This window comes from Scophthalmus maximus, chromosome 2 (genome assembly GCF_022379125.1).
Source record: "Scophthalmus maximus strain ysfricsl-2021 chromosome 2, ASM2237912v1, whole genome shotgun sequence".
Classification (NCBI taxonomy): domain Eukaryota; kingdom Metazoa; phylum Chordata; class Actinopteri; order Pleuronectiformes; family Scophthalmidae; genus Scophthalmus; species Scophthalmus maximus.
In genome coordinates, this window is record NC_061516.1 from 22,408,643 (window position 1) to 22,432,538 (window position 23,896).

At 45.3% G+C, this 23,896-nt stretch overlaps 2 protein-coding genes across 5 annotated transcripts; one reads left to right on the plus strand and one right to left on the minus strand.

Annotated features, from left to right (window-relative positions):
* Positions 1–1,397: 1,397 nt before the first annotated feature.
* On the plus strand, positions 1,398–9,372 carry LOC118300807 (septin-5-like). 3 transcript variants are annotated; one of them, XM_035625580.2, is made up of 12 exons: positions 1,398–1,512; positions 2,937–3,356; positions 3,914–4,010; positions 4,308–4,394; positions 4,534–4,657; positions 4,839–4,973; positions 5,097–5,214; positions 6,024–6,125; positions 6,220–6,316; positions 6,403–6,565; positions 7,229–7,331; positions 7,412–9,372. In XM_035625580.2, exons 1-12 carry the CDS (start codon positions 1,402–1,404, stop codon positions 7,481–7,483), a joined length of 1,629 nt encoding a protein of 542 aa, XP_035481473.2. In that variant the 5' UTR covers positions 1,398–1,401; the 3' UTR covers positions 7,484–9,372. The 3 variants fall into 3 exon arrangements, with proteins under 3 accessions (XP_035481473.2, XP_035481474.2, XP_047185196.1); XM_035625581.2 differs by having other exon boundaries at positions 2,937–3,329; XM_047329240.1 differs by lacking the exon at positions 1,398–1,512 and adding an exon at positions 1,871–1,881.
* Positions 9,373–10,594: 1,222 nt separating this feature from the next.
* On the minus strand, positions 10,595–23,896 carry mntb (MAX network transcriptional repressor b). 2 transcript variants are annotated; one of them, XM_035625578.2, is made up of 6 exons: positions 23,484–23,896; positions 19,619–20,252; positions 19,427–19,468; positions 18,819–18,939; positions 12,544–12,736; positions 10,595–12,314 (listed from the first exon to the last, which is right to left on the minus strand). In XM_035625578.2, the coding sequence occupies exons 1-6, from the start codon at positions 23,554–23,556 to the stop codon at positions 11,512–11,514; spliced, it is 1,866 nt and encodes a 621-aa protein (XP_035481471.2). In that variant the 5' UTR covers positions 23,557–23,896; the 3' UTR covers positions 10,595–11,511. The 2 variants fall into 2 exon arrangements, with proteins under 2 accessions (XP_035481471.2, XP_035481472.2); XM_035625579.2 differs by having other exon boundaries at positions 18,819–18,930; positions 23,484–23,894.

The window sequence follows — 23,896 nt, forward strand, 5'->3', positions numbered from 1 at the left end:
TGTTTTTAAAAGTCGTTTTTCATTATCTTGCTTTTTTTATACACATGCAAAAAAATGTTAGGTGGACTATCCCTTTACTTCTTAAAGGGATAGTTCAGCGATTTTGAAGCTAGCTTGTTGTCAAACGCTAATTTAGGTCGTACGGATGAAAGTTAGGCAGTGGCTCGTTGTGCACCTTACTCTGATTAAAAGAAAGGACTTGTTTGAGTTTTAACAAAGTGTCGTTTATCAGTTATTGATCGGTGGAAATCTGAAACTATGAACATCTTTCCAACTTTACCGCAGTTACATAACCGTTTTCTAACATCTAGCTAGCATCAAACAAATCCTCCTCATTACCAGGAGCTAGCAACACAAGCTCCTCACGTTTATGTCATGATATTAGATCGATATCAACCGATGTAATTTGGTCCACTGACGATGTTTTTAAATCCTGTGACGTTGGAAAATTTGAAACTTTAAAATAAACCAACTCACCGTTTAAAGAAGCGTCAACAACTCACCAACACTAATGCAGGTGGAAGTTGACGGGTTGCCAGATAATGGTATAGTATCCACCCATATCCCTGTGTTTCACTCGTTGTGATAATAAACCACATTTTGGAAGAAAACGGTCAAACCTGGCAACTCGTAATTGCTGCATAGATCGAGGATCATATTCTGGCAACACAGGGGGGGGGGGGGGTAAAATTATAATAATAATAATAATAATATTATTATTATTATTAGTAGCAGTAGTAGTAGTAATAATAATAATAATAATTTAATTGATATCGCACCTTTCAGAAGCAGCTTCACAAAGTGCTTTCACAAAAACATACAAATCACAGACAATTAAAATCAGCATTCCAACAACAACACGGTTTTCAGGTCACATATCTGTATAAAAGACGATATAAAAAGACAACACCGCATAAAAGAGAGGTCTATGGAAATGTGTTTTTAAAAGTGACTAAAAAGAAGGCACAGACTCTGCCAGCCTTCCAGACTCCTCATGATTATAATTATTATAATAATATTACCTTTATTTAAACAATGATTTTCAGAACACGTTACATCAATTTTGAATAGAGAAGCAAAAAAGTTAAAAGCACAGTAAAATATATAATATAATATAATATATATATATATATATATATATATATATATTAAAAGCAGTGGAATAAATAATAAATAAGTTAATAAAACAAACAAAACAAATATATTTGTAAGTGGCTTGAAAGAAGTTTGGCATATAAATAATCATGATGACAGTGATGATATGATTATGATTATTATTAGTATTAGTAGTATTTGTTGTTGTTGTTGTTGTTGTTGTAACTATCAACAATGAGTGGGCTGCACCCGGAGCTCAGTCTAATCACACACACACACGCGCGCGCGCGCACACGCACGCACCATATGGCTCATCACATTTCATCAGTTCGCCTGTTACTCGTCCGGGGATCGTCTGTGAAACAGGCAACATGGAGCACATGTCCTCTCCGGTCCGGTTCCGCCACAGTAGCAAAGGTACGTGGACAACATGTGTACACCTGCTGCTCGACACTCCTTTGTGTCGCTGGTTCACGGAATCACCGACAGTTTCCATAAAACAAAGTGCTCAGTATAGTTAGTTAAAAAGAAGAAGAAAAAAGAACTAACCACAGCAGCCTGTGGTTAGTTCTTTGACTCATATCAGGAGGGTACAACCTACTTATTTTAATTTATTCTTTAATTCATTTTACTGCCATGATTTCCTGTTCTCAATTTTCATCTTTTACAACAAGTCCTTCTGCATTTGTTTGTATTTATTTATTTTATGAACTATTCATTTTTTTCTTCAAATTTACTTATGCAGTCCTCTCAAAAAAAAAAGCTGCAACTTACTCAGAAAAAGAGGTAAGACAACTTTGTGGAATAGTCTTTAGTGATAGTGTTAGTGTTATAGTGTTAGTGTATAGCGTGTGTGTGTGTGTTTGTGTGTGTTTGTGTGTGCGCGTGTGTTTTTAAGAGTTAAATCTCCAACACCCCCCACCCCGTCAGAGCATTATAAACTGGGTTAAGCCTGCTGCAAGGCTTTGTGGGTAATGAGAGCTGACAGGTACAGGGATGCCAAACCCCGACCTGATCAGGCCGGCAGCAGCGAGGACTGTTTCTGTTGTCTTTAGACCGAGAGGACGTGAGGACAGGTGTTCAGGTTGTGATGGTCGCGAGTGGAGTTGCTCTGTGGGGAAATAACCTGTGAGGTGACCAAAGCAGAAAGAAAAAAATAATAGCACAAATACAAACTGAGTTTTCCTTCACGGAGCCCCACAGTAAAATCAGCTCCTTCAAGAAAAGAAAAAGCAGCACTTTGTTCCTCCAGCTCAAGTCTGCCTGTGGTCTGTATCTCCTCCTCTCCCGGACAGATGGATGAGGGCCTCTGTAATGGTTTAAAGGGATCACAGGTCACTGATCGCAGGCTAATCACTGAAGAAAGGTTGTAGGCAGCCACAACATGGACATGTTTGACCTGGTACCTGCATCCGAAGGCCTTTGTCTGAATTGCAACATGAATAATATGTATTCCTAACACTTTCATGGACAAGAGTTGAGGGGGAAAGATCTGTTAACTGTTCTGTCTGGGATAATAATCCATCCGGAAATGTTTGTGTCCTGGTCAAACTTAACAAGTGAATTTAAAGTTGTCGTGCTCTTACCTCTGTGCTTCAGTTTGGACATGCAAAAACAATAAGACGTTATTTATGTCTATGTCTTGTGGTCAGAGCCCCGTGGCAGCAGCTTGGTTTTTGCAGTAAATCAAGTGTGGCCATAGCAACACTTCTTCACATTTCTTCTGCTCTGAAGTCCAATGCTTTGTTTCATTTTGATTAAAAAAGTGAGTTGTCTCCGCGAGACCTTTGATTGTCCGTATAAAAGGATGTGTACAGTAACTGTGCTGCCTCCTCTCCCAGTTGTCGAGTCTGTCCATTGACGACCAGGAGGTCACTCAGTTCCCCTTCGCCATGAGAGACCTGCCTCGCGTCTCTCCGCCCGGCGACCAGCACCAGGAGCCGGGTCGCCAGGTGCCAGTTGACCGTGAGGCACAGGGAACTGGGATGGCAACCAACGGGAGACTACTCCCCAGCCTTCCCGGGACTCCCCCTCTGCACCGGCACGTCCCCTGCCACCCCGCTGAATCTCCGACACCCCCTCAGAGACCAAACCGTGCAGGAGTGGACGCAGGGTTTCAGCCCCTGTCGCTGAGGAAGCGGCTCGTCTCGCAGGCGTCTCTGGACTCGCCGCTCAGCCCGGCCTCCCGTCCGCAAAGTCCGTGGGGTCGCTTTGACCCCTATGACTCTCCAGAGGTGTGTTTCTGTGAGCTTGTGTTACCTGTGAGTGCATATCTTCTTCTTCTTTAGTGTCTGTGTGTGGGTCATTATCTGCCAGCGCCTGCTTGCTCAGTGGTTTGTTTTTTTGATGTAGATGTTTTTTCGGTGTTTGACGATTGAAAAGATGCTGATTAGTCTGAAAACAATATTTGTGTCGAGTCGTTATATTATCAGAAATTCTGTTAAACATATAAATTCACAAAAACAAAACAGAATCTAAATACACTTTAAGAAAGCCAAACAATAAAAAAACACCTATGAGCTAAAATGAATACAAATCTAATTCTAATCTTTAGGAAAAACATTTTTAAAAATTACAATACTATATATACACTTGGAATTAAATTAATCAAATTCTCACAATGTAAAAGACTGAGCAAACACGAGTAAAGGAAAATCACACAAAATGTATAAATGTATACAGAGAAAGATAAACTTTTTGCGTGATACGCATACGTATGCCAAAGGCTCATATCAGCAGATTTAAATCAGCCAATCGACGCATCAGTCACACTCCGATGTACATTCACCCATTTTATGTTTGTGTCTTCTATCTGCAGGATCAGGACAAGGAGTACGTGGGTTTTGCCACATTGCCCAACCAGGTCCACAGAAAGACGGTGAAGAAAGGTTTCACGTTCACGCTCATGGTGGCAGGTGAGTCCCCTTGAAAAACACACACATCACATACGAACATCAAGAAAGTTGATTACGTCAGAGCAGACGCCAGGAGACTGATGTGATGCTTAGAAAGACCTTCGTCAGTGTGGATCAGAGACACTGATCACCGATCTGACTCTTGTCATCCATGATTCAAAACATCAACGACTGATACGTCAGATGTTGAGTCATGTCGAAGAACTTTCTCCTTTTGGTTCAGGTTTTGCAGCTGCATGTGTTAAAGTTAATGACAAACAATGTACAGTTTAGAGTCTCCCCTCTTCCCCTCTGCAGGAGAGTCTGGCCTCGGTAAATCCACGCTGATCAACAGTCTGTTCCTCACCGACCTCTACAAAGACAGGAAGGTCCCCAATGCGGAAGGTGAGATGACTTCCGTCGCCGAGTGGCGAAAAACGGCTGGAAAACGGACAGTGTCTTGTAGATGTATCGTCGTCCGCGTGTAGAAAAGGTTTTCATATTGTTAGCTGTCATTCCCCCCCCCCCCCGTACGCGTCTGCAGAGCGGATCAGTCAAACGGTCGACATCGTCAAACACGGCGTGAGCATCGAGGAGAAGGGAATCAAACTGAGGCTCACCATCATCGACACGCCGGGGCTCGGAGACGCCGTCGACAACGCGGGAAGGTGAGGTCAGCATCGTTCTCCGGCTCACAACCCGACATGACCCAGACCGCTGCCTCACTTGACAGGCTCCGGGGGTCATTCACGTCGACTTTCTCTGGATTAGCTCTGAATGCTTTCATTGTTTCTGAAAACAGCTCTGGTTGTAGTTTCACTGACCCAGGTCTGATTTTGTCTGCATCAGCTGGAGGCAGATAGAAGACTACATCGACCAGCAGTTCGAACAGTACTTCCGGGACGAGAGCGGCTTGAACAGAAGAAACATCCAGGACAACAGGGTTCACTGCTGCCTCTACTTCATCTCTCCGTTTGGCCACGGGTACGCGGGGACGTTCGGGAGATTTTTACATGAGGCTTATAGCAGCGCGACAGGGCCACATCGGCTGTATCCAAAGTTTCTGTCAGCCCTCACAAACGCGCGTGTTTTTCCCCCCTCCGTCAGCCTTCGACCTCTGGACGTGGAGTGTATGAAGGCGGTGCATGAAAAGGTCAACTTGGTTCCCGTGTTGGCCAAAGCCGACGGTCTGACACAGGCGGAGGTCTGCAGGAAGAAGATGAAGGTATGAGATCTTACACATGTTCCTTCACAGCATGTGTTTCCTCTTACCCTGAAGTAGTGAGGACTTGGCCAAGAGGTAATCACAAGCAATAAACACATCTGTTGGACATGGTCATTAGTTTAGCATGGATTTAATCACAAACCAAATATTTGACCAAACTGGAATTCTGCATGAAAGGCTGAGGGATCTCAGAAGTTGTTCCAGCTCATCCTGAATGAGTGAGTGAACCAAATCATGGCAATCTGAGCCGTTAGTTCATAAACTGCAAAACTACAAATTTGAACCTTGTGGCATAGTCGAGGGGGGGGGGGGGGGGGGGGGGGGGGGGGGGGGGTCCCAGGGGTGAAATGGGAACGTCTCTGTTCCAGTTCTTCAGATATTGCTGTCTGGTCCAAAGTGGTGGACCAACTACGGCCACGCAACAGAAAACAGAAAGGACAAAATGAAACACAGGTCAGGCCAGGATATCCTGACTTCAGTTCCTGGATAGTGTGTTTCATTGGACCCTCCCCCTCCGGCGAACGCCCACATCTGTTAAACCTCAGGCTTTAAAACTGTCTGTCTGTCCGTCCCGACAAAGATCGATCATTAAATGTGATTTAGAAAACATTTCAAAGCTCCAAAAACAAGACTTTAATACCTAATAACACAACTGCTGGTCGCAATAGCAATTTATTAATTTCGGTGTTAATGTCACTCGTCTCTCTATGGATTCTTCAGGAAGCATTCGGGTACTGAGGCGGTCTAATCTCTGTTTTTATTCATTTTGCTCTTTGTCTGTTTCATCTAAACATGTTCACGGACTCAAGATCAGAGAGGAGATCAAGCGCTTTGGGATCAACATCTACCAGTTTCCCGAGTGCGATTCAGACGAGGACGAAGACTTCAAGACGCACGACCAGATGCTCAAGGTTCTTCTTCGTTCAGTTTTCCTCCTGATAGAGATTTGCCGCCGGATCCACCTCAAGGCCGACGGCCCATTTGTTTTTCGTCTCCTCTCTGCAGGACAGCATCCCGTTCGCAGTAATCGGGAGTAATGTTCAAGTGGAGAGTAACGGCCGCAAGTTCAGAGGTCGCGCCTATCCCTGGGGCGTGGTCGAAGGTACAACACACACATTTTATTTCCCCCCACAGTTTATGAAACAGAGATCAGGCAGTTTGATAACACGTTGTCCGCTGCGTGGTCAGTGGAGAACCCGGCTCACTCCGACTTCCTGCTGCTGAGGAACATGCTGGTGAGGACGCACATGCAGGATTTGAAGGACGTGACGCGGGAGACGCACTACGAAAACTTCCGAGCGCACTGCATCCAGAACATGACGCGCATGGTGGTGCAGGAGAGGAAGCGCAGGTGGGTTGGAGGCGGGACGCACGCGGCCGCGGCTTTGAGTCGTGAAAAATTTGGTTTCAGAATATATATCGCTTCCTTTTTTTAAACTTTATTTTTCTGTTCAAGCAGAAAGAAGGATTGTATTTCTGTACATATGTATCAAAAAATGTTATGTATCCATTGGGAACTTTGTATGTGTAAAAGCATCAGCGCTTATTAACAACAACCAGAGTTCATCAGTGATGAGGGCAGCTTATTACTGTACAAGTAATAAGTAAACTATAAATAGTGTAAAAAAAAAATATATATAAATAAAATAATAATGAATAGATTGATGATTGATATTAATGAGTCAGGTGGATGTGAGATGGATGTATCTCCATGTATTTTACACATTGTTCATATCCAGAAATATTGCAGTCCAGTTTTCCCCTTGGTAGTCTCCTATTTTGAGTAAATTTCTATTTTGGAGTCACTAAATGTTCAGACGGAGAGTTGGTAGTTGTATAGATATATCACATATCAATCATCCCTGCACATCTCCAGGGCCACTCTTCGTTATTTCGTTGGTTTCTGTTATATACTATTCAAAATACAATATAGGCTCTTAAAAAAATGAAACATACAATCGATGTCTATGCATCTCTAATGGTGTTCTTCTTTACACGTTTGTGGGTGTTTTAGTTTGCGTGAGAGGTATCGCGACGGGAACGAGGCCGATCTTCCTCTGCCGCTCGCCGTCGTTGACACTGAGAAGGAGAGACTCATCTTTGAGAAAGACGAAGAGGTAGAGGATTTCTTTTTACTCACTCACTCACTCACAAAGGTGACCACCACTCATGTGTTCATTGTATTTCCTCCCTGTAGCTGAGGAGGATGCAGGATGTGCTGGAGAGGATTCAGGGGCAGATGCAGCACAGCCACAGCGGCGGCTGCTGATTTCCCCATCATTCCCTTCGGAGGGAGACAGAAGGAGACCCACAAGCTGCGTCCGGGACGTCCAGCTGACGTTTAAAAAAGTTGGAGCCGTGCTGCATTCGGACCTTTTGTCTGACGACTGTTCCCCAGGACAATACTGGCAACATGAATGATGAGGGTTTTCCCGCCAGTGGACGTTCATGAGATTTGATCATAATCCTGCGATGAAAATTAAACTCAACAGTCTTTAAAAGCAGCTTCCAGTTCTCAGCAAAGTGACTTCTGCAGTTATTATTTCCGTATCTCTTAGTGTTCAAATGACAGTTTCCCATTTTAACATCACATTTAGTTAAATAGCTCCAATTGTCTTTTGATTGTCAAAATTTACTAATTGAGTTTGTGTCTTTTTGCTTCGCAGTATCTCAAGATTTGAAATGGTTCTTTTTTTACACGCACAAAGTTTCATCTTGTTTTTTTATTTCATTCATCACACATATTGTCATAATTACAGCGACAGATCGTGTAGATTTCTGGATGCGGCATGTTCTAATTCACCAACTCTTTCATTATATCTCTTGGAAAGCACGATATTTGTAATCTGAAAATGGGTTCCTGTATCAAATTCAACATCTTGGTCATGATCCCTAATTGATTTGATAATGGTGTAACACTGTCATCTAGTGGTCATTGTCGTGATTTTGAGTTTTTAAGATGTAAAGTGCATTTTTAATGTTTTGTTACTTGTGAATATGTTTTGTATTTCTAATCTTTCATTTTTCTGGGCTGTCAACAAGCTGTAGTTTGTGTCCGTCTACATTTTCTACACAAGACCATTAAACACAGAAGCACAACATGTTGTAAATGTAATAAGATTTATTAAGAATCTTTATTATTTCATCAGCATAATTCTTCATTAATAATATGTTTTTATCCATTTATCGTCATTATCTTAAACAGTGGACAGTTAGATCTAAAAGGCAGCCCAAAGTGTACAGGCGATATATAACTTAAAACTTTCTCCATAGGGAAAACATGATTTTATATTCATATATAATATCAATGTAGCATGAGGTCCAAGATCCTGCCCACGTTATACAGTATTGTACATGGTCCCGAAAATAAACATAAAAACAAAATCTTTTTGAACAAAAGAACCTAAACGGCAATCTACATGCAAAACAAAAAACTGAGAAACAAGCATTTAAAAATTTTAAGATACATACACTCATATGCCAAAACGTGCACACAATCACAAATTTACAAAACTTTCATACATACATACAAATATTACAAAAACTCAAATTGAATATTAGACATGTTATCAAGAAAAGAGCAACAACTTTTTTTTGTTATTTTCTTTTTTCACTCTGCGTCTCAGTCCGACTCACAAAATGGAAAAAACTTAAAAACAAACGAAAAAAACTCATTAGACAGTAAATCTTTGTCTCTTCCATTCGATCATTGTGTACGTGTTTTGCCAGAGTTGTCACAGTGTTCAGGAAAAACTGAGTATTAGGCACACGCCATAGCACCCAAACGGGCTCATACCATAAATCACCTCTGTGTAAAAAAAAAACTTGCCTGCCACACACACATACACGCAGGGCAAACTGTATAACCCCCCCTCCCCCCTCCAAAAAAAACAGCCATGCTACAGGTACAATAGGATTAACTATAGTACAGAATATAAAACATTGAATACAGTCACATGTACAGACAGAACAGAGACACAGCAGAAGAGGAAAAAGGAGCAGATCTGCACATACGCTGACTAACATTCACAAAGACCGATGGGAGATTTGATGGTGCGATGTATAGGCTGGTAAGACGGCTGTGACGCCATGAGCACACACACACGCACACACACACACACGCGCACACACACACATACACACACACACACACACACACACACACACAGAAAAGTGTGTTTTCGACACATTTTCCAATTTTTGAAATTGCAAAAAAATGTAGAAACATTGTTTTACTCAAACTGATTATCCTGGACCGGAGCAGAGGATTTGACTTTGTCGGTGTGTGGATAAGGCTTGTGTCACTGCCAAATTATTCTTCACAAAACTTTCTTATCAAATGCAAAACGGATCTTAGACATAAACAATAGTTTTTGTTTGTTTTCCAGAATATTTCTTGTGCTGTAACCATACTATTCAAGAGCTTTGAGTGAGGGGAAATAAACAAGAACTCAAGGTCAACTTACTAGGTTTTTTTCCGTCTCCTGGACTTCATCGTGTGACAAACGTGAGTGTAATGTTTTTTCTCCTCCGATTGTTTTTTCCCCCCCTTCGGATTTGAAACGCCCTGTGCAGGGAGTTTGTGTTGTGCCTGAAGTGTTGTGTGAGTAACATCATTTTTGGGACGAGGCTGCAGAGGGAGCTGTTGCATCAGGGTGATTAGAGGAGGGAAAACGTTGCCCTACAGATTGTTTTAAGAGATTATCGCCGGAGAGTTATTGACAGGAGGAAAACTGTCACTGAACGTTCGGAAGAGCAGTTTTAATCACTGGTTGAATTGAAATCTGTCGAAATCAAATTGACCAAACAAACTTTCAGGCACTTTCCAATGTCGACTTCTAATCTGTGTAATTGGAATAATCCGACAGGCGGTCGGTCGGTTTGATTCAGCGATAATCACATCAATCGGACAGTAACAAATATCTTCAAGAGCCTTTGACGTTACCATTCTTTCAAAAGCCCTTAGAAAATAGCTGACGATTTAATTCTCAACAAGCTCTTCACTGTGGGAGAGTTAGTGCATCATTTTACATTTCACTGGCTGCATTCATTTACTTCTTTTCAAACTGTTAAGAAAATATGGGGAGAGAAAAAGTCCCCTTTTGCCGATTTTTACAATCCTGACTTTCTAATCCTGATCTGATGACTCTGTAGTTCGGTTGTTTTCCCTACAAGGAAAGATGCGAAGGTCAAGTTGTCTGCCGACGTGACTCCTCGTCCGCACGATGTGACCAACGACAGATGCTTCCGTGTGTTTTCAGCGTCGAGAGGTCGCGGATAAAAAAACACCTCCGCTCACATCGTCACCAGAGGTCGACAGCAGGAGAGAAATCACACGCAAAGATGATGTTGAGGTTGTCCTGTCTTTTTCTTTCTTCTCTTACTGAAAATTCCCAAATTTCAGAATACATGACCACCACTTGTTCTTGGGTTTTTTCTTTTCGTCTCGTAAACTATTTTTCAGGGTGTTTGGTGAAATGTCGAGGAACTTTGATGCCGAGGAAGATGGGAGACGACCAAACCTCACGATGCGAGTTCCGTACTAAGATCGAAGGGACGAGGAGAAAACTGGAATCAATGTAAATGAGAAACTTTCATTAGATAAGAACTCACAATGAGTAGCTGGGTCATCAAGTGTCGACGCATACAAAACGGTCACATCACCATGACAACAGCCTAACGACAAATCTCTCTCTCTCTCTCTCTCTCTCTCTCTCTCTCTCTCTCTCTCTCTCTCTCTCTCTCTCTCTCTCTCTCTCTCTCTCTCTCTCTCTCTCTCTCTCTCTCTCTCTCTCTCTCTCTCTCTCTCTCTCTCTCTCTCTCTCTCTCTCTCTCTCTCTCTCTCTCTCTCCCCTCGACAGGTGAGTGAATAGTTTTAAGGTAAATCCTTGATGCCTGAGTGTGAACTGAGCTTATTATGTTAGTGCTTCTGGTTGTAGAGGAAGGAAGGAGAGAAGAGGACAAGGAAGGAAGGTAAAACAGATTTCCTGTCTTTGCAGCGGAGACAAAATGTCACAGTCTTATTTTCATAAACAATGGCCGGACCCACGGACTCTGCTTCAATGTTATTGTTCATAAACTAACAGAGCTGCGACCAAAATATCCATGGAGATATTTGTCACAAGTGTGTCCAGAAAAAACAGCTGATGTTTTTTTTCGGTTTTTCACCCCTGTAAATTTTCATGTGTCTGTCAGAGATTCTCTGCTATTGATTATTGATCGGAGTGCGAAACCCCCTCCAGAAGTTCAGAATCTTTCTCTCCTTCAGTCTGCCCATCCTTTTTTCCCCCCACTCTTTCAGGCCAGTTTGAGTGTGCTGACGGGGAAGGTTGGGACTGTAACCATGGTGACAGGGTTGAGGACGGCAGCCTGTCCAACCAGCTGGGGGTGGGGGGCAAGCACCGCTGTGGGTTTCCCTAGCGACGAGCTCCCCTGGCCCATCACGCCTGCGCTGTTCACCTGGGCTCCGTTAGTGTTAGCTTGAGGATTCGCCTGGACGTGCGGCAAGGTGTGATGGGCGAAGGTGTGAGTGATGTGGCCCACCATGGTGGGCTGCGAGACGGACATGCCCTGGGAGTAAAGAGTCGGGAGGTGGGATTGCAGCGGGCCTCCCAGGTGAGCCACCGGGTGGACGGTGATGTGTCCGATGGGCTGTGCGGCTATCTGCTGGTGAGTGGCGGCGCCGGCTTGAGCGGCGGTTATCGGCTGAGGGGTGGAGGAATTGGGGCCGGGTGACGGGGCGATGTGTGTCAAGTGCTTGTGATTGGCCGGCAGCGCGTGATTGACGGCTTGGATGACCGAAGGGTGGGAGACGGCAGCGTGCGCTATGACAGTGGGCTGGACCTGCATAGCCGAGGGCTGGATGGGATGAACTGGTGGCGGACCCGGGGCCGGAGCGATGGCTTGAGGGGGAGGGGGACCAGGGTGGGCCGGCGAGGTCAGGACTCCCGAGAGAGGCAGGGCGGCGTGCTGGATTGACAGGTGAGGGGCGAGGAGTGTCTGGGCCTGTAAGATGGGAGGTGCCGGTTTGGTTATGGATGTGGGAGCAGGAGGAGCGGGAACATTGTCGTCCATGTCCTGCTCAAAGTTGTCTTCTCCTTCTGCAGATCAGAGAGGAAAAAAAAACTGTCAGTCATCATGACATGATGCAATAAACAAAGTTCCCTGTGCAGGCATGAATCTTTATGTCAATATAAAAATCCACTGAGAGACAGACACTAGAGTTAACGGTAATTCAAATAACGTTTTTAGACGACTGCTCACTCTCCTGTGCAAATAAAATGTTAAATATATCATATGCCTGCGACACCATGCGTCCCATCACCGTACCGGAGGCGGTGGACGTGGAGGCCTGGTCGTCCTCGGGCTGGATGGTCAGTCGCAGGACTCGGTCGATCTCCACGGCGTCCATGCGCTGGCCCAGGTCGTTCTTTAGTTCGGCCAGCCGCTGCTGCGTGGCGATCTTCTCCCTGGCCAGACGCTCCATCTCGTGCTCGTACTCCTTTTCCTTGCGCTTCAGGTTCTTCCAGGTGAGACACAGACAGCAGAATAGATGAGGATCGCTAGTGCGTGTGAAGAGTACACTGTGAAACACTTCTCACAACTGGGGAAAAAGTGAGTGATACGCAGTTGACACATAGACTGTAAATTCTCAAAAAATATCTATTACGCCGGTTCACATTATAAAGCAAATTCATCATCATGTTGGTCGCTGCATTATTGTCATTGTTACAAAACGGTCGTTCCATAGTCAACCTCGTTTGATCTGAGATTCTCTTATTATGATAAAATACTGTCCTCGTTCACTTCATTCATTCTGAAGGATGTCCTCTTTACCCTCTGTGATAAAAAAGCTCAACACATCTGGGAAACTATAGATATGAAACAGATGGAGGAAGTGTTGAGTTTGTATTAACAGCTGCAGCCGACAGAGCAAATGGGAGCAGATCACAAAACAGGGAAACAACAGGGAAATAAAATACACTTAAAACAGAAATAAGGGCCTTGTAGTGGGTCTTGTAAACAAAGACGCAGGCCACTGTCGGAGAATAAAACCTTATGCACAAACTGCGAAGCTCGGGTTAGTTTTAATTATCTGCAATTCAAGCAACTGGCAGTGAAAAAGGAAAAAGGAATTAAGAGCAATTTTCTTCCTCTGTGGAGTCTTGGCCGTGCTCCTGCGTTGCTCCCTCCCTTGCACAATCCAGAAACACAATGTTCTCGACGCCAGCCCAGATTCATACACGAGCAGGAAGGCATGCGCGCAAATTCAAGCATGTTCACGCTGCGTCATGCACAGCTCCTCCTCCCACTTCCTGGATACTGCTAGTTCCTTTTTTTCTCCTCGAGGGGAACAGGGTCAGAGTGGGAGTGGACGTCCTGCTGCCTTCTGTTTCCAACAGTCACACTAATTCATCATCATCCCAACAAATCTAATGTCACGGGATTTGCAGTCAGACAGGACTGAATCAAAGTATTAATTCCTAGCGTAGGTCGTCTGCAGAGGCACAGAGAGACACCCGTGTTTGCAGGTTTACTAAAGGAGGAAGAGAAACACAGCAGGAGACTCAGAAGGAAAGAAAAACTTAAAGGAGTTATTTAGACCGGAGAGAGAGAGAGAGAGCACTGCTCTTCCAGCCTCACCCCGCCAACTCTGTGACCCAGTTCCTGTGGGTCAGCTGACACATGAACACCAACAGTGCTACAGACTAAGAACATTAACACAGATTACTGGGGAGTTATGAGGGAGATGGTGGGGGGTCAGAGGATGGAGAGGTGGGAAAGGAAGGGGCTAAAGGATTATAATGGTGGTAAACAGAGACCAGAAACCAAAAGGGTTTTTTTGCTGTTAGCAGATGGTTCATTTAATTTCACTTAAACTAAAAGAACAAAAAATCCAGATGACTTTCTGATATTCTGCAAAAAAAGAGACAAAGACCAGGCAGAAAAAAAAGTGTTTCTTGGCCTACTCGTGCAAAACCGTGAGAGAAAATAAAGATGGAAATGTAACAAAGAGGACGGGAAGTGAGCGTATATGTGGACGGACACATGATCCGACTACACGCCGCCGCTGCCGCTCAGTCCACTGAACAAAGCCGTTTACTCCACAGACACGTGACGGCCTCACACGCAGGCCCAGTTTCCTCGGTGCTCCCGTTTCCAAATTCAGAGCTTTGCAACAAACAACAATCCGGATCCTTTCAAACTCTTCCATAACAGCTCAATGACCCTGACCCTCTCACCCGACACCCTTTTCTAGTAATTGTAGGGACCGTTTTTCTAGGTCTCAAGTGAAGAAGGGGAAGATTTTGGAAACAACAGCAGATTATGAAAAAGTAAGGGCGGGCAAGCTGTACATTTTGTAAATATTACACATTGACACTTATTGTAATGTCTTCCAATTGCAGGGACCTGTGGAAACAGTTTGGCTTTTAAAAAATGGGAGGTAATAATCGAATCAAGGATTTGGAGAATCACTTCACCCTGAGGGCGCTTCCACACCCACCTAGCTTGGTCCGGAGCTTCTGACTGTTCAGTTCAGTTTGTAGCAAAATAGCAGGTGTGAAAGGTTTCGTCGGACCACGGTCCGGACCAACGGACCAAAATTGAGTGGTCTCGTTCCAGATCAAACCAAACCTCGGTTCGGTTCCTTTAAAGTGTGACAGCTCTTTTTTTAATAGCACAGACTCTCAGACGGTAAAAGAAGAAAAATAAGTGGGAGAGAAAAATGAGCCGCAGTGCCACATGGGGGGGAGGGGGGAGACGAAATATTGAATTGCAATTCTCGCAGGGTTGACACTTCGTCTCGGATGTTCTTGTTCTTTTGGCGAACTACGCCTGAAGTCGGTGAACCGGTTCATTCATTTTCTCTTTTCAAACGGAAAGACTGCTCCCCGCCCAATTGACAACACGCCGACATCAGAGACGCGCCCGTCTACAAACCAATAAATGTCACGCACAGGCAGACGCAGCCCACAAAGGTGATGGCAACAGGACAGCATTGTTCAGAGGGCTGCCTCAATTGCAACGTTAAGCCAAAGCTAACCGAATAAAACATGTAAAATGAACCTTGGTCTCGGACTTCCAGGTGTGAACACATGCTCCAGTGTTAAATAAACATTTCTGTCATTCATGTCTGTTACTTCATGACTTATTATATTTCCTGCTCCATATTCATTTATCGGAGCGTGACACTACTGACACACATCCAGTCAGACAGTCGACGTGTTGCCGGCCACAGGGGAACTGGAGCTGTGTCTCTGTATGTCGCGCGTGCGTATCATCCACGAACATCATTTCAAGGTCTTCCCATGAGAACCCAGACACCATTAGTCCCGCAGCACATCACCAAGGAAACAGCTGCCGCCCATAGCCGTTCCCTTGGCAACCTCATCTGTGCGGGTTAATAAAATAATTCATAAAATAAAAAATGAATAAATACATAATGGGCGAAGGAAGAATTGGGGTGATTATATTTTAGGGGTGATGTTACTGGACATTTGCCAGAAGGGTGCTTCCGACCACTCAAAACCCCTCCTCCTCTTCCCCCTCCTCCTCTTCCTCTCCTCCTACACCCCCATCCATCTCTCCTTGGACACCCTTCCCCCGCTTTCACCCTTCCTCCTCCACCTCATCTATGTCTCCTTTATCCTTCCTCTCACATCACGTACTTCCTGATGAAAAGGGTGAAAAGTGACTCTTGAGCGTTGATCACATATGCACCCGAGTACCCAACTGATCTGCAACCGGAGTGAAGACGACATTTCACAGCTGCACACCACCGTACACGACCACGGAAAAATGTATCACCCAGATTACCAGGATTTGATTGGCTTCCTCTTTACATCACACACGCACTCTCCTGTGCAGACAAACGCCAAGGAACAGACCGACTACGGCGTTCTGGCCAACCTGCCGCCTGTTGCTATGGTTACCGAGTGTTCTGAAGGCGTGAAGCAACCAGGCGACACAGGACAGAGGGTGTACCGAGGTGAAGAGAAGAGGAAGGGCGAGACAGGCAGAGGTGGAACCGCCCCCCCCCCCTCATAACCACGGACGTGGTTCCGTCCTGCTCCGTCTGTCGCTGCCCCTCTCTCCCTCTCCCTCTCCCTCTCCCTGCAGTCTACAGATGCAGAGCCAATCAGAGCGGTTGAGCTGCGGTGACGTCATCAGGCTTGCACTAGCCATGTGCTCAGACCTCACATGGCCCAGGGAGAGGGACTGAGGTTTACATGAGGAGAGGGAGCAGAAGAGAAGGAAGGGAGGGGAGGTGGCGGCGGCGAGTCTCTCGTCTATCATAAAACCTTTTGATTGTCGTACTGCCCCCAAAAAATTAAAACAGTATTTTTTTACTAAAAATATATTTAAGAACTCGATAAAGCATGCGCTCACAGCATGAGGTATTCTTTTTGAAGGGACAGTTACATTACCAGTGTTTAGGGATGGGGTTCAATTGCGTTTAAATAATCCAATATCAAATCTATCACGTTTTAATTTGCTTACATCTTTCTTTCTGTCTAGTCTCTCTATGAACTGTAAATAATAATCCCAAAACTGACATTAATATCATAAAAAAATAAACTAAACAAAAGCTGAGATGACATATTTTGGTGATAGGTACTGCAGGAGCTCATCCATTTTTTTAGGGATCGTGTGGGTTCTGATCTATGGGAATTCATTTTTTATTTTCTTGAAATACATAAAACAAGTGCACTCCAGAGAGCGCAGACCTCCGCCAAGGCTGAGCAACCCACCACCTATATCCAATATCCAAAATTTGCATTTTCATCTCTCCATCTGACCTACGCATATATTTTTGTTTTAAATGTTAAGTATTCGTTAAGATGTGACTCAAAATGTCAAGCTCTGCCCTCATCTCACAATGGTGAAGAATCCTTCAAAATAAAATCCTTCCAGAATGAAATCCAAGAGCCAAGACCAAAGTTTGACAAAACGCTTTTTGAGTAATCCTGCAAACAAAAAGACAGAACCAATCAGTAGTTAAATCATTACGACCTTTCTGTCTGTAAGAGGCAGAAAAGCATATTTTTTCAACTTCATTGCTTCTGAAGTTATTGATATCTGTCTGTGTAGAGCAGTGTTATTATGGGCTGTCCCAATGTTGCCAGGCTGGTGAGAGTCATAATTGTCCATTTAAAGTGGAGCTCTGCGGAAATTAATTCATAACGCGGGACAAGTCGATTTGGTCTCTGTGTATTTTTACAGCACAGAGTGTGGACTGAATCCAGATTTACCACTGTCGCAGACGATGACGAGCTCGGATCCCTTCCAAAAATGTGTGAGTGTATGACTGAGAGATGAGCTACGCTGATGTGGGATTCAAATTATGCATGAATTGCGTCAATTCATCTTGCACTTTTATGAGGGCGAAGGTTTCAAGAACGATGATCAGCACAACGTCAAGGAGTTCCCTTCTACTCCACAAAAAATATGAAACAAAAACACAGCATCTACCTCCAGGCTGCAATTCATTTCTGCCACAGTGCAGAACTCTTCCCTCATCTACTTTTGTAGCCTGGGAACTCTTCCGCAACTCTACGTTTTCATCAAAAACAATAAAAAAATAAATAAAGCGATCTCTGTCCAGACAAGTGTTTTAGCTCCTTATTCAGAATTAAGTCTTTACTAACACACATGAAAACTTGACCGGTCACGTACACTGGGCAAATGCGTGCCTGTGTAAACAGCATGCAGGTTGTCCACTCTGCAGCCGGTTGCTTGGTTACAGAAAATATTAATAATGGAAAGACAGCAATGGAGAATTGCAAGAGCAGTGATTTCTTTTCTTGGGCCGACGGCGAGGTGGAACTGTTACTCACAGTAAGTGTGAGCAACGCTTAGCATCCGAGTTGAGCCGTGACGGATAAGAACCAACCAGGAAGTGAATCTCCAAGCGTCTAAGTCTTTGCGTACTACTAGTCCTTCATACTACAACGTAGCCCCGGATATTTCATACTATATCAGGGCCGGCAGTGTTTCAATACTCCTCTGTTTTAGCTGCTCAACAACTCCTGAGTCGTGCCGACGGCAGGTGCAAACGTAGCAGCAGTGATGTGGTTTCCAAACAAAAACGTAGCCGCGTCACCCTCAGCTCCATTTCCCCCCATATACAATGTTAGCTGTCTACACAATGTGCCTTTCCACAAAGTCTTTCCCCCCACAAACCTGTTACGCCTCTGTCTTTTAGTTCTCCGGAGAAGCACTTTCTTCTTGTGTGGCAGCACATGACTCAGGATGGAGTTACACATCAGTTCTGCTGGATACAAATCTCACTGGGATACCAAAAACACAAACTAATGTTCTCGACAAAAGTCTACACCGTGTATTATTTAAAAAAAACAAAACATATTGTGTCGACTATTCACCACCATCCTATGGGCTGATTCACGGTCGCCATGGTCGCAAGAGACTAAACAACGCAAAAATGAAAAAAGAAAAAGAACATCTTTTACATCGATGCCTGTGCTGTTCGCAGAGCTGGAGAAGCGAGTGGAATCCAGATGACTTGTGTTGGACCACATACATGAAGGCTGTAAAAGTTAACTGGAAAGGCTGTGAGGAACGTATTGAAACCACCTCCTTACCTGTATGTAACGCAAAGCGCTGCGGAGCACACTGAGGTTGGAGGTTTTCTTCTCGTCGACGTTTGGAACGTTCTTCTTCAGCGTCTCGAAACACTCTTTGAGGTGTGCTCGTCTGCAGGGCCAAGAATCAGAAACGAAAAAGGAATCACACTTTTGATTTGGTGGCCATTTCGCGTAAGTGCCTCGGACAATGTTCACCATGTATTAGTAAGTCGATCATTTGCTTGAGAGGTTAATAGGTGTTTGTGTGTGCGTGTGCGTGTGTAAAGTTTTCTCTGTGAAGTGATAGAAATATGAGCAGAAAGAGAGTTAATGTCGACGCTGCTCTCCGCCTCTGGAGACAGCTGTTGGCAAGAAAAGGAATGAAGTTTGATCCTGAACTCGACGTTTCAAGTACACACTTGTTAATGCAAACATCGGATATGTAGCAAAGGCAGAAACTTACCTAGTTAACATCATTTAAAAAATAACTTAAAACTCAGATTTTGCAACCAAGACAGGGATTTCATGTTGCACTATAGATAAAGGAAATGCCATGAGCTTTGAGCTTATGAAACCCCCTTTTTTAACAAACCAAGTGCAACAAAGTTGAGATTATTATGACTCACCTGTTCTTCTCCAGTTTATTATGAACCTCTCTGGTTCCCGCTCTGGAAACACAAGAACAAACGATCAAATACAACCGTGAACTCTCACACACACACACACACACACACACACACACACACACACACACACACACACACACTCACACACACTCACACACACTCACACACACTCACACACACTCACACACTCACCCTCCTGGTCTCCTCTTCCCATCCATCCCCCTCATGTCTTCCATTGTCACTCCATTCGGCCGCGGCTGCGATGTGGGTGGAGCTTGATGGGGAACCAGTGTATGTTGCGAGCCGGGACCATTAGTGCAGATGGAGGTTGGGTACTGGATCTGAACCTGAGGCTGTGATTGGATGGGCTTTGCACTTATCAGATGCTGACCCATCTCCACTTTAATCTGGGGGGCGCATAACAGGCGACGAGAGGCCGCCTGCTGCTGCTGCTGCTGCTGCTGCTGCTGCTGCTGCTGCTGCTGCTGCTGCTGCTGCTGCTGCGGCGGGGAGGAGGCACTCTTGACTGTCGGCGAGCTGTTGAGTGACATCGCCGCGGCGGCAATTGGCGTTGTAAGTGGAAGGGCCGGTACCGACGGTGACGCGGTGACAACTGGGACCATTGGGATGACAGCAAAGGGGACTTGAGGCGGTGGGAGAGAAGGGGGCGGAGGGGCGGGAGGGTGGTGCGGCTGTTGACGGTGAGCGTCATCGCACCAGGCGACGTGGTTGGCTCTGACTGGCTGAGACGACACGGTCACGAGTTCCACGCGCCTCAACTCCGCCTCCCTGTTGACGAGCTCCTTCTCTTTGCGCTGTTCCTCCTCTGTAAGAAAAAAGAGACACGGTTGAACGAAGGGAAAATAATGGATGACACCAGAGCAGGTCAGAGGATAAGCGGTGAATGTACGAGAAGAGCAACAGGAGACTCGGCTGATTGTACAACGTGACCCAAAAACAAACTCACAAATTAAATTATTCGATTTTGCAATTTGCACCAATGCACTGCTGCATGGCTTTTAAATGGTTTTAGTGTAATTGATTTTTTTTTCTCAAAATTACTTTTATTGTAACATTATTCAAGTGGGTTTTTATTTTCAATCCTTGGTCATGTATTCTATGTATTCTTTTTGCATCTTTATTTGTATTGCTATTAAGTTTTATTTACCATATTTTATTAAAATATTTATGGCACACTATCCCTGTTTTTCTTGTTCCTCTCCACTTCCATGTGACGCACTAGGTGCATATAATTTCTATATCATGAAGCACACACAGCTGCATTTCTCATGCAAGGTGTAACACGAACAAAGTAGATTTATATTACTATTTTTCCTAATAATTTAAAATTTCCAGTGGCTAAAGCTTCTTTTCAAGCTCTAACGTACAATATATGATGACACACGCCACTTTACTGAAAGTAGAGAATGATTTGATGAGTTTTAAAATCATCCATTGTTGTAAAAATCCATGACAACCAATCGCCGTAGGGAATCTCGTCCGTTTCATTGTTGAGATTTGACTTTGTCGACGTGGATGCGATTGTATTTGTATCGTGAAGATCGCCACACAGGCACACACAAAAGCATGATGTCATCGGAGGGATCAGACAGTGGGTAAGGGGGAACAGAAATTGAGTCTGCATCTGTTTCTTGACTGGAGAGGACCCCCCCCTTCCATCCCCCCCTCGTCTGCCCTGTGATTGGACCAGTCCAGCAGTGAGCGCGCTCCTACCCGTGGGTTATGTCAGGGCCATCTGACCAACAGCAGTGGACCGTTGTCTAAGAGCCACTCCGCTGGGTCGACCAGAGTCAGCACTGTGCCAGCATATAAATGAAGAGCTGTTGCATTTCAAAGCAAGCCAAAAAACCCGAATATGGACAGGAATGTTCCCACGCCGTGCCCACGTTGAGAATGCAGAAAAAGACACTTGACGATATGAGTGAGTAGTTACTGCACACCGCGCAAGGCGGACTCAACGGCAAATGTGGAAAGCCCTGGGTTACCATGGAAACAGCAACATCAGACACAGACGATCCCAGGGATTCCTCCAACCTGCACGACGCCAACATCACAGCCCCGCCATCACAGCACACCACACAACAAAACAGACGCCGCACATGCCAGCGTGCTTGGCTGCACGTCGAGTCACACTCCTTCTTCTTTACATGACAATACAAACCCCCGTGATGACGCAAAGGCCATGGAACACGACAAAGCTATTTCTCTGCACGTTATTTTTCATTTTGTGGGATCCGACGACAGATAATTTAGACTCCGTTCATAACGCTACCACAGAGTTAGTGTTATTCCTCAGTCATTCACGCGTCTCTCCTCCTGAGCAGTGGAACACAGACCCACGTCTCCCTCGTTTTAAGAAGTCGTAAATGATTAGTATGAATATTAGTATGAAAGCCAACTGGATGTTTAGGGTCGGTTTAGGAGTCACCTTGGCGCCTGATAGACAGTGGACATATTTCACCAACTTTTGTCATTTTACAGAAGATCAAAAAATGTATCATTAGTTTCAGCAATGAAAGGTACACAGTCCAGAAGTGTATTTTATCCATTATATATTTCATTATAGATCAATCAATTGTAATTGATTGCTCTGCCATTTTTTGAAGTGACAGTAAATAGGGTAAAAAACGAAGTGCTATAATTCCCTACAGATCCCGGTAGTTTCAGGAAGGCACCGGGGTCATTTAGGAACATCTATGAGCAAAAATGCAGTCGGCACAATGGACACACTTTTAATTTTTGTCACCCGTTTGCTAATATCAGACACACACACACACACACACTAACACAGTCAAATGAACGCAGACGTAAATTACATAACTTCTGCATTGTGAGAGGCTGGGCCTGGGTGGGGGTGAGGGAGTGAGCAGGGAAGTTTGCCCTACTTCCCCCCCCCCCCCTCCCTCCCTGACCCGCCACTGTCAGACTGAATGGGAAGGGCGAGGACGAGGAGTTCGTGTGTATGTGTCTGTGTGCGCGTAGGTGTGTATCTAAGAGAGGGGGGGGGGGGGGCGGCTGCAGTGTGCACGTGGTCACTGTGGGCGTATCCTAGCACGCGGTAGGGTAAGTATGCGGGGGGAGGGGGGAGGCTGTTCATTTGTCTGACACGTCATCAGAGGGGAGAAACACAAAAAGCAGCCCCCCCCCCCCTTTCACCTATTCACCGGTAATTATGTCTCATTGACAGTCCGTCGCTTTCAAACAGGAAAGTCACAAACAATCAATGAGAAATATTGTTATTATATTCTCTCGCGCGCGCGCACTCACACACACACACACACACACATACATACAAGTGGGGACGGGGGGGACGAGCGCGTGAGTGCCCGCCCCAGTGTGTGTGTGTGTGTGTCATAAGATATCTGAGCGATGTCACGGTATTATGTAAAGAGCAAGGCTCTGTGCTCGGCACCGCCCTGGCGCTGCTCGACGGACAGAGAGAAGAGCGAAAAGGAAAGAAAAAGGAAAACTGGGGCGAATCGATCGAGAGGAGGAGGAGGAGGCTTATTGAGTCTTTTCTATAACAGACTCTATACGGAAAAGAAAAATAATATATAAAAACACAAAAAATACGCTCCGGTGAAAATGCAGTTTGCAAAATAGAAGTCACTTCACGACCAAGATACAACACACGTACACACCACGGGTTACTGACACAAACACACGCACACGCACACACACACACACACAGAGCGCGCAAAGTACTTCGGAAAAACGACTCTGGCCGTTTCCGCCTTCAGAAGACGAGTGTGTGCAACGATACACTCGGGAGTTGCCGTTCGTGTTGCACTCGTGACCCGAGTCCCGCTTCTCTCTGGACCCACGGAGCAACAACAAAAAAAGCTACAAACGCTTCCGTTCCTCGTACGCGGGTCGCTTGAGAAAACGCCAGCCGATGGTAGTAACGGGATACGGTCGCTCAGAAGGCAGTTACGGATTTCGAGCGCGCGCACACACACACACACACACACACGTTGGTGTATCGGTGTCATGTCCGGTCCCGCCGCCGATGCACCAGTCTCCCGTTCAAACTTACCACGTGCGATCTGTTGTTGCTGGGCTTGCCATTCCAGGTATCTGGCCGCCTCCAAAAGTGTTTCGATGCTCATTGCGCGTAACCCCCCTCACGACAGGGCGACCCGGCGGCCCGGGACAGAGGGAGAGGAAAGAAGACCGAGAGGAGGGGTGGGAAAGTGTCGTGTGTGCACGGTTCACACCCGCGGGCCCGAGCTGGTCGTCCCCCCCCCGCCCCCCCCTCCGCTTGTGTTCCTGCGGAGAGCAACACGGGCGATTTTCTAATCCGGCCGAACGGAAAAGTAGATCCTCGCATACGTAAAAAAAAAAATAAAAAAAATAGGATTGCAACAAGATGGCGATGCGAGCACGGGAATACACACACACACACACACACACGCACACACACACCCCCACACACACACAAAACAAGGC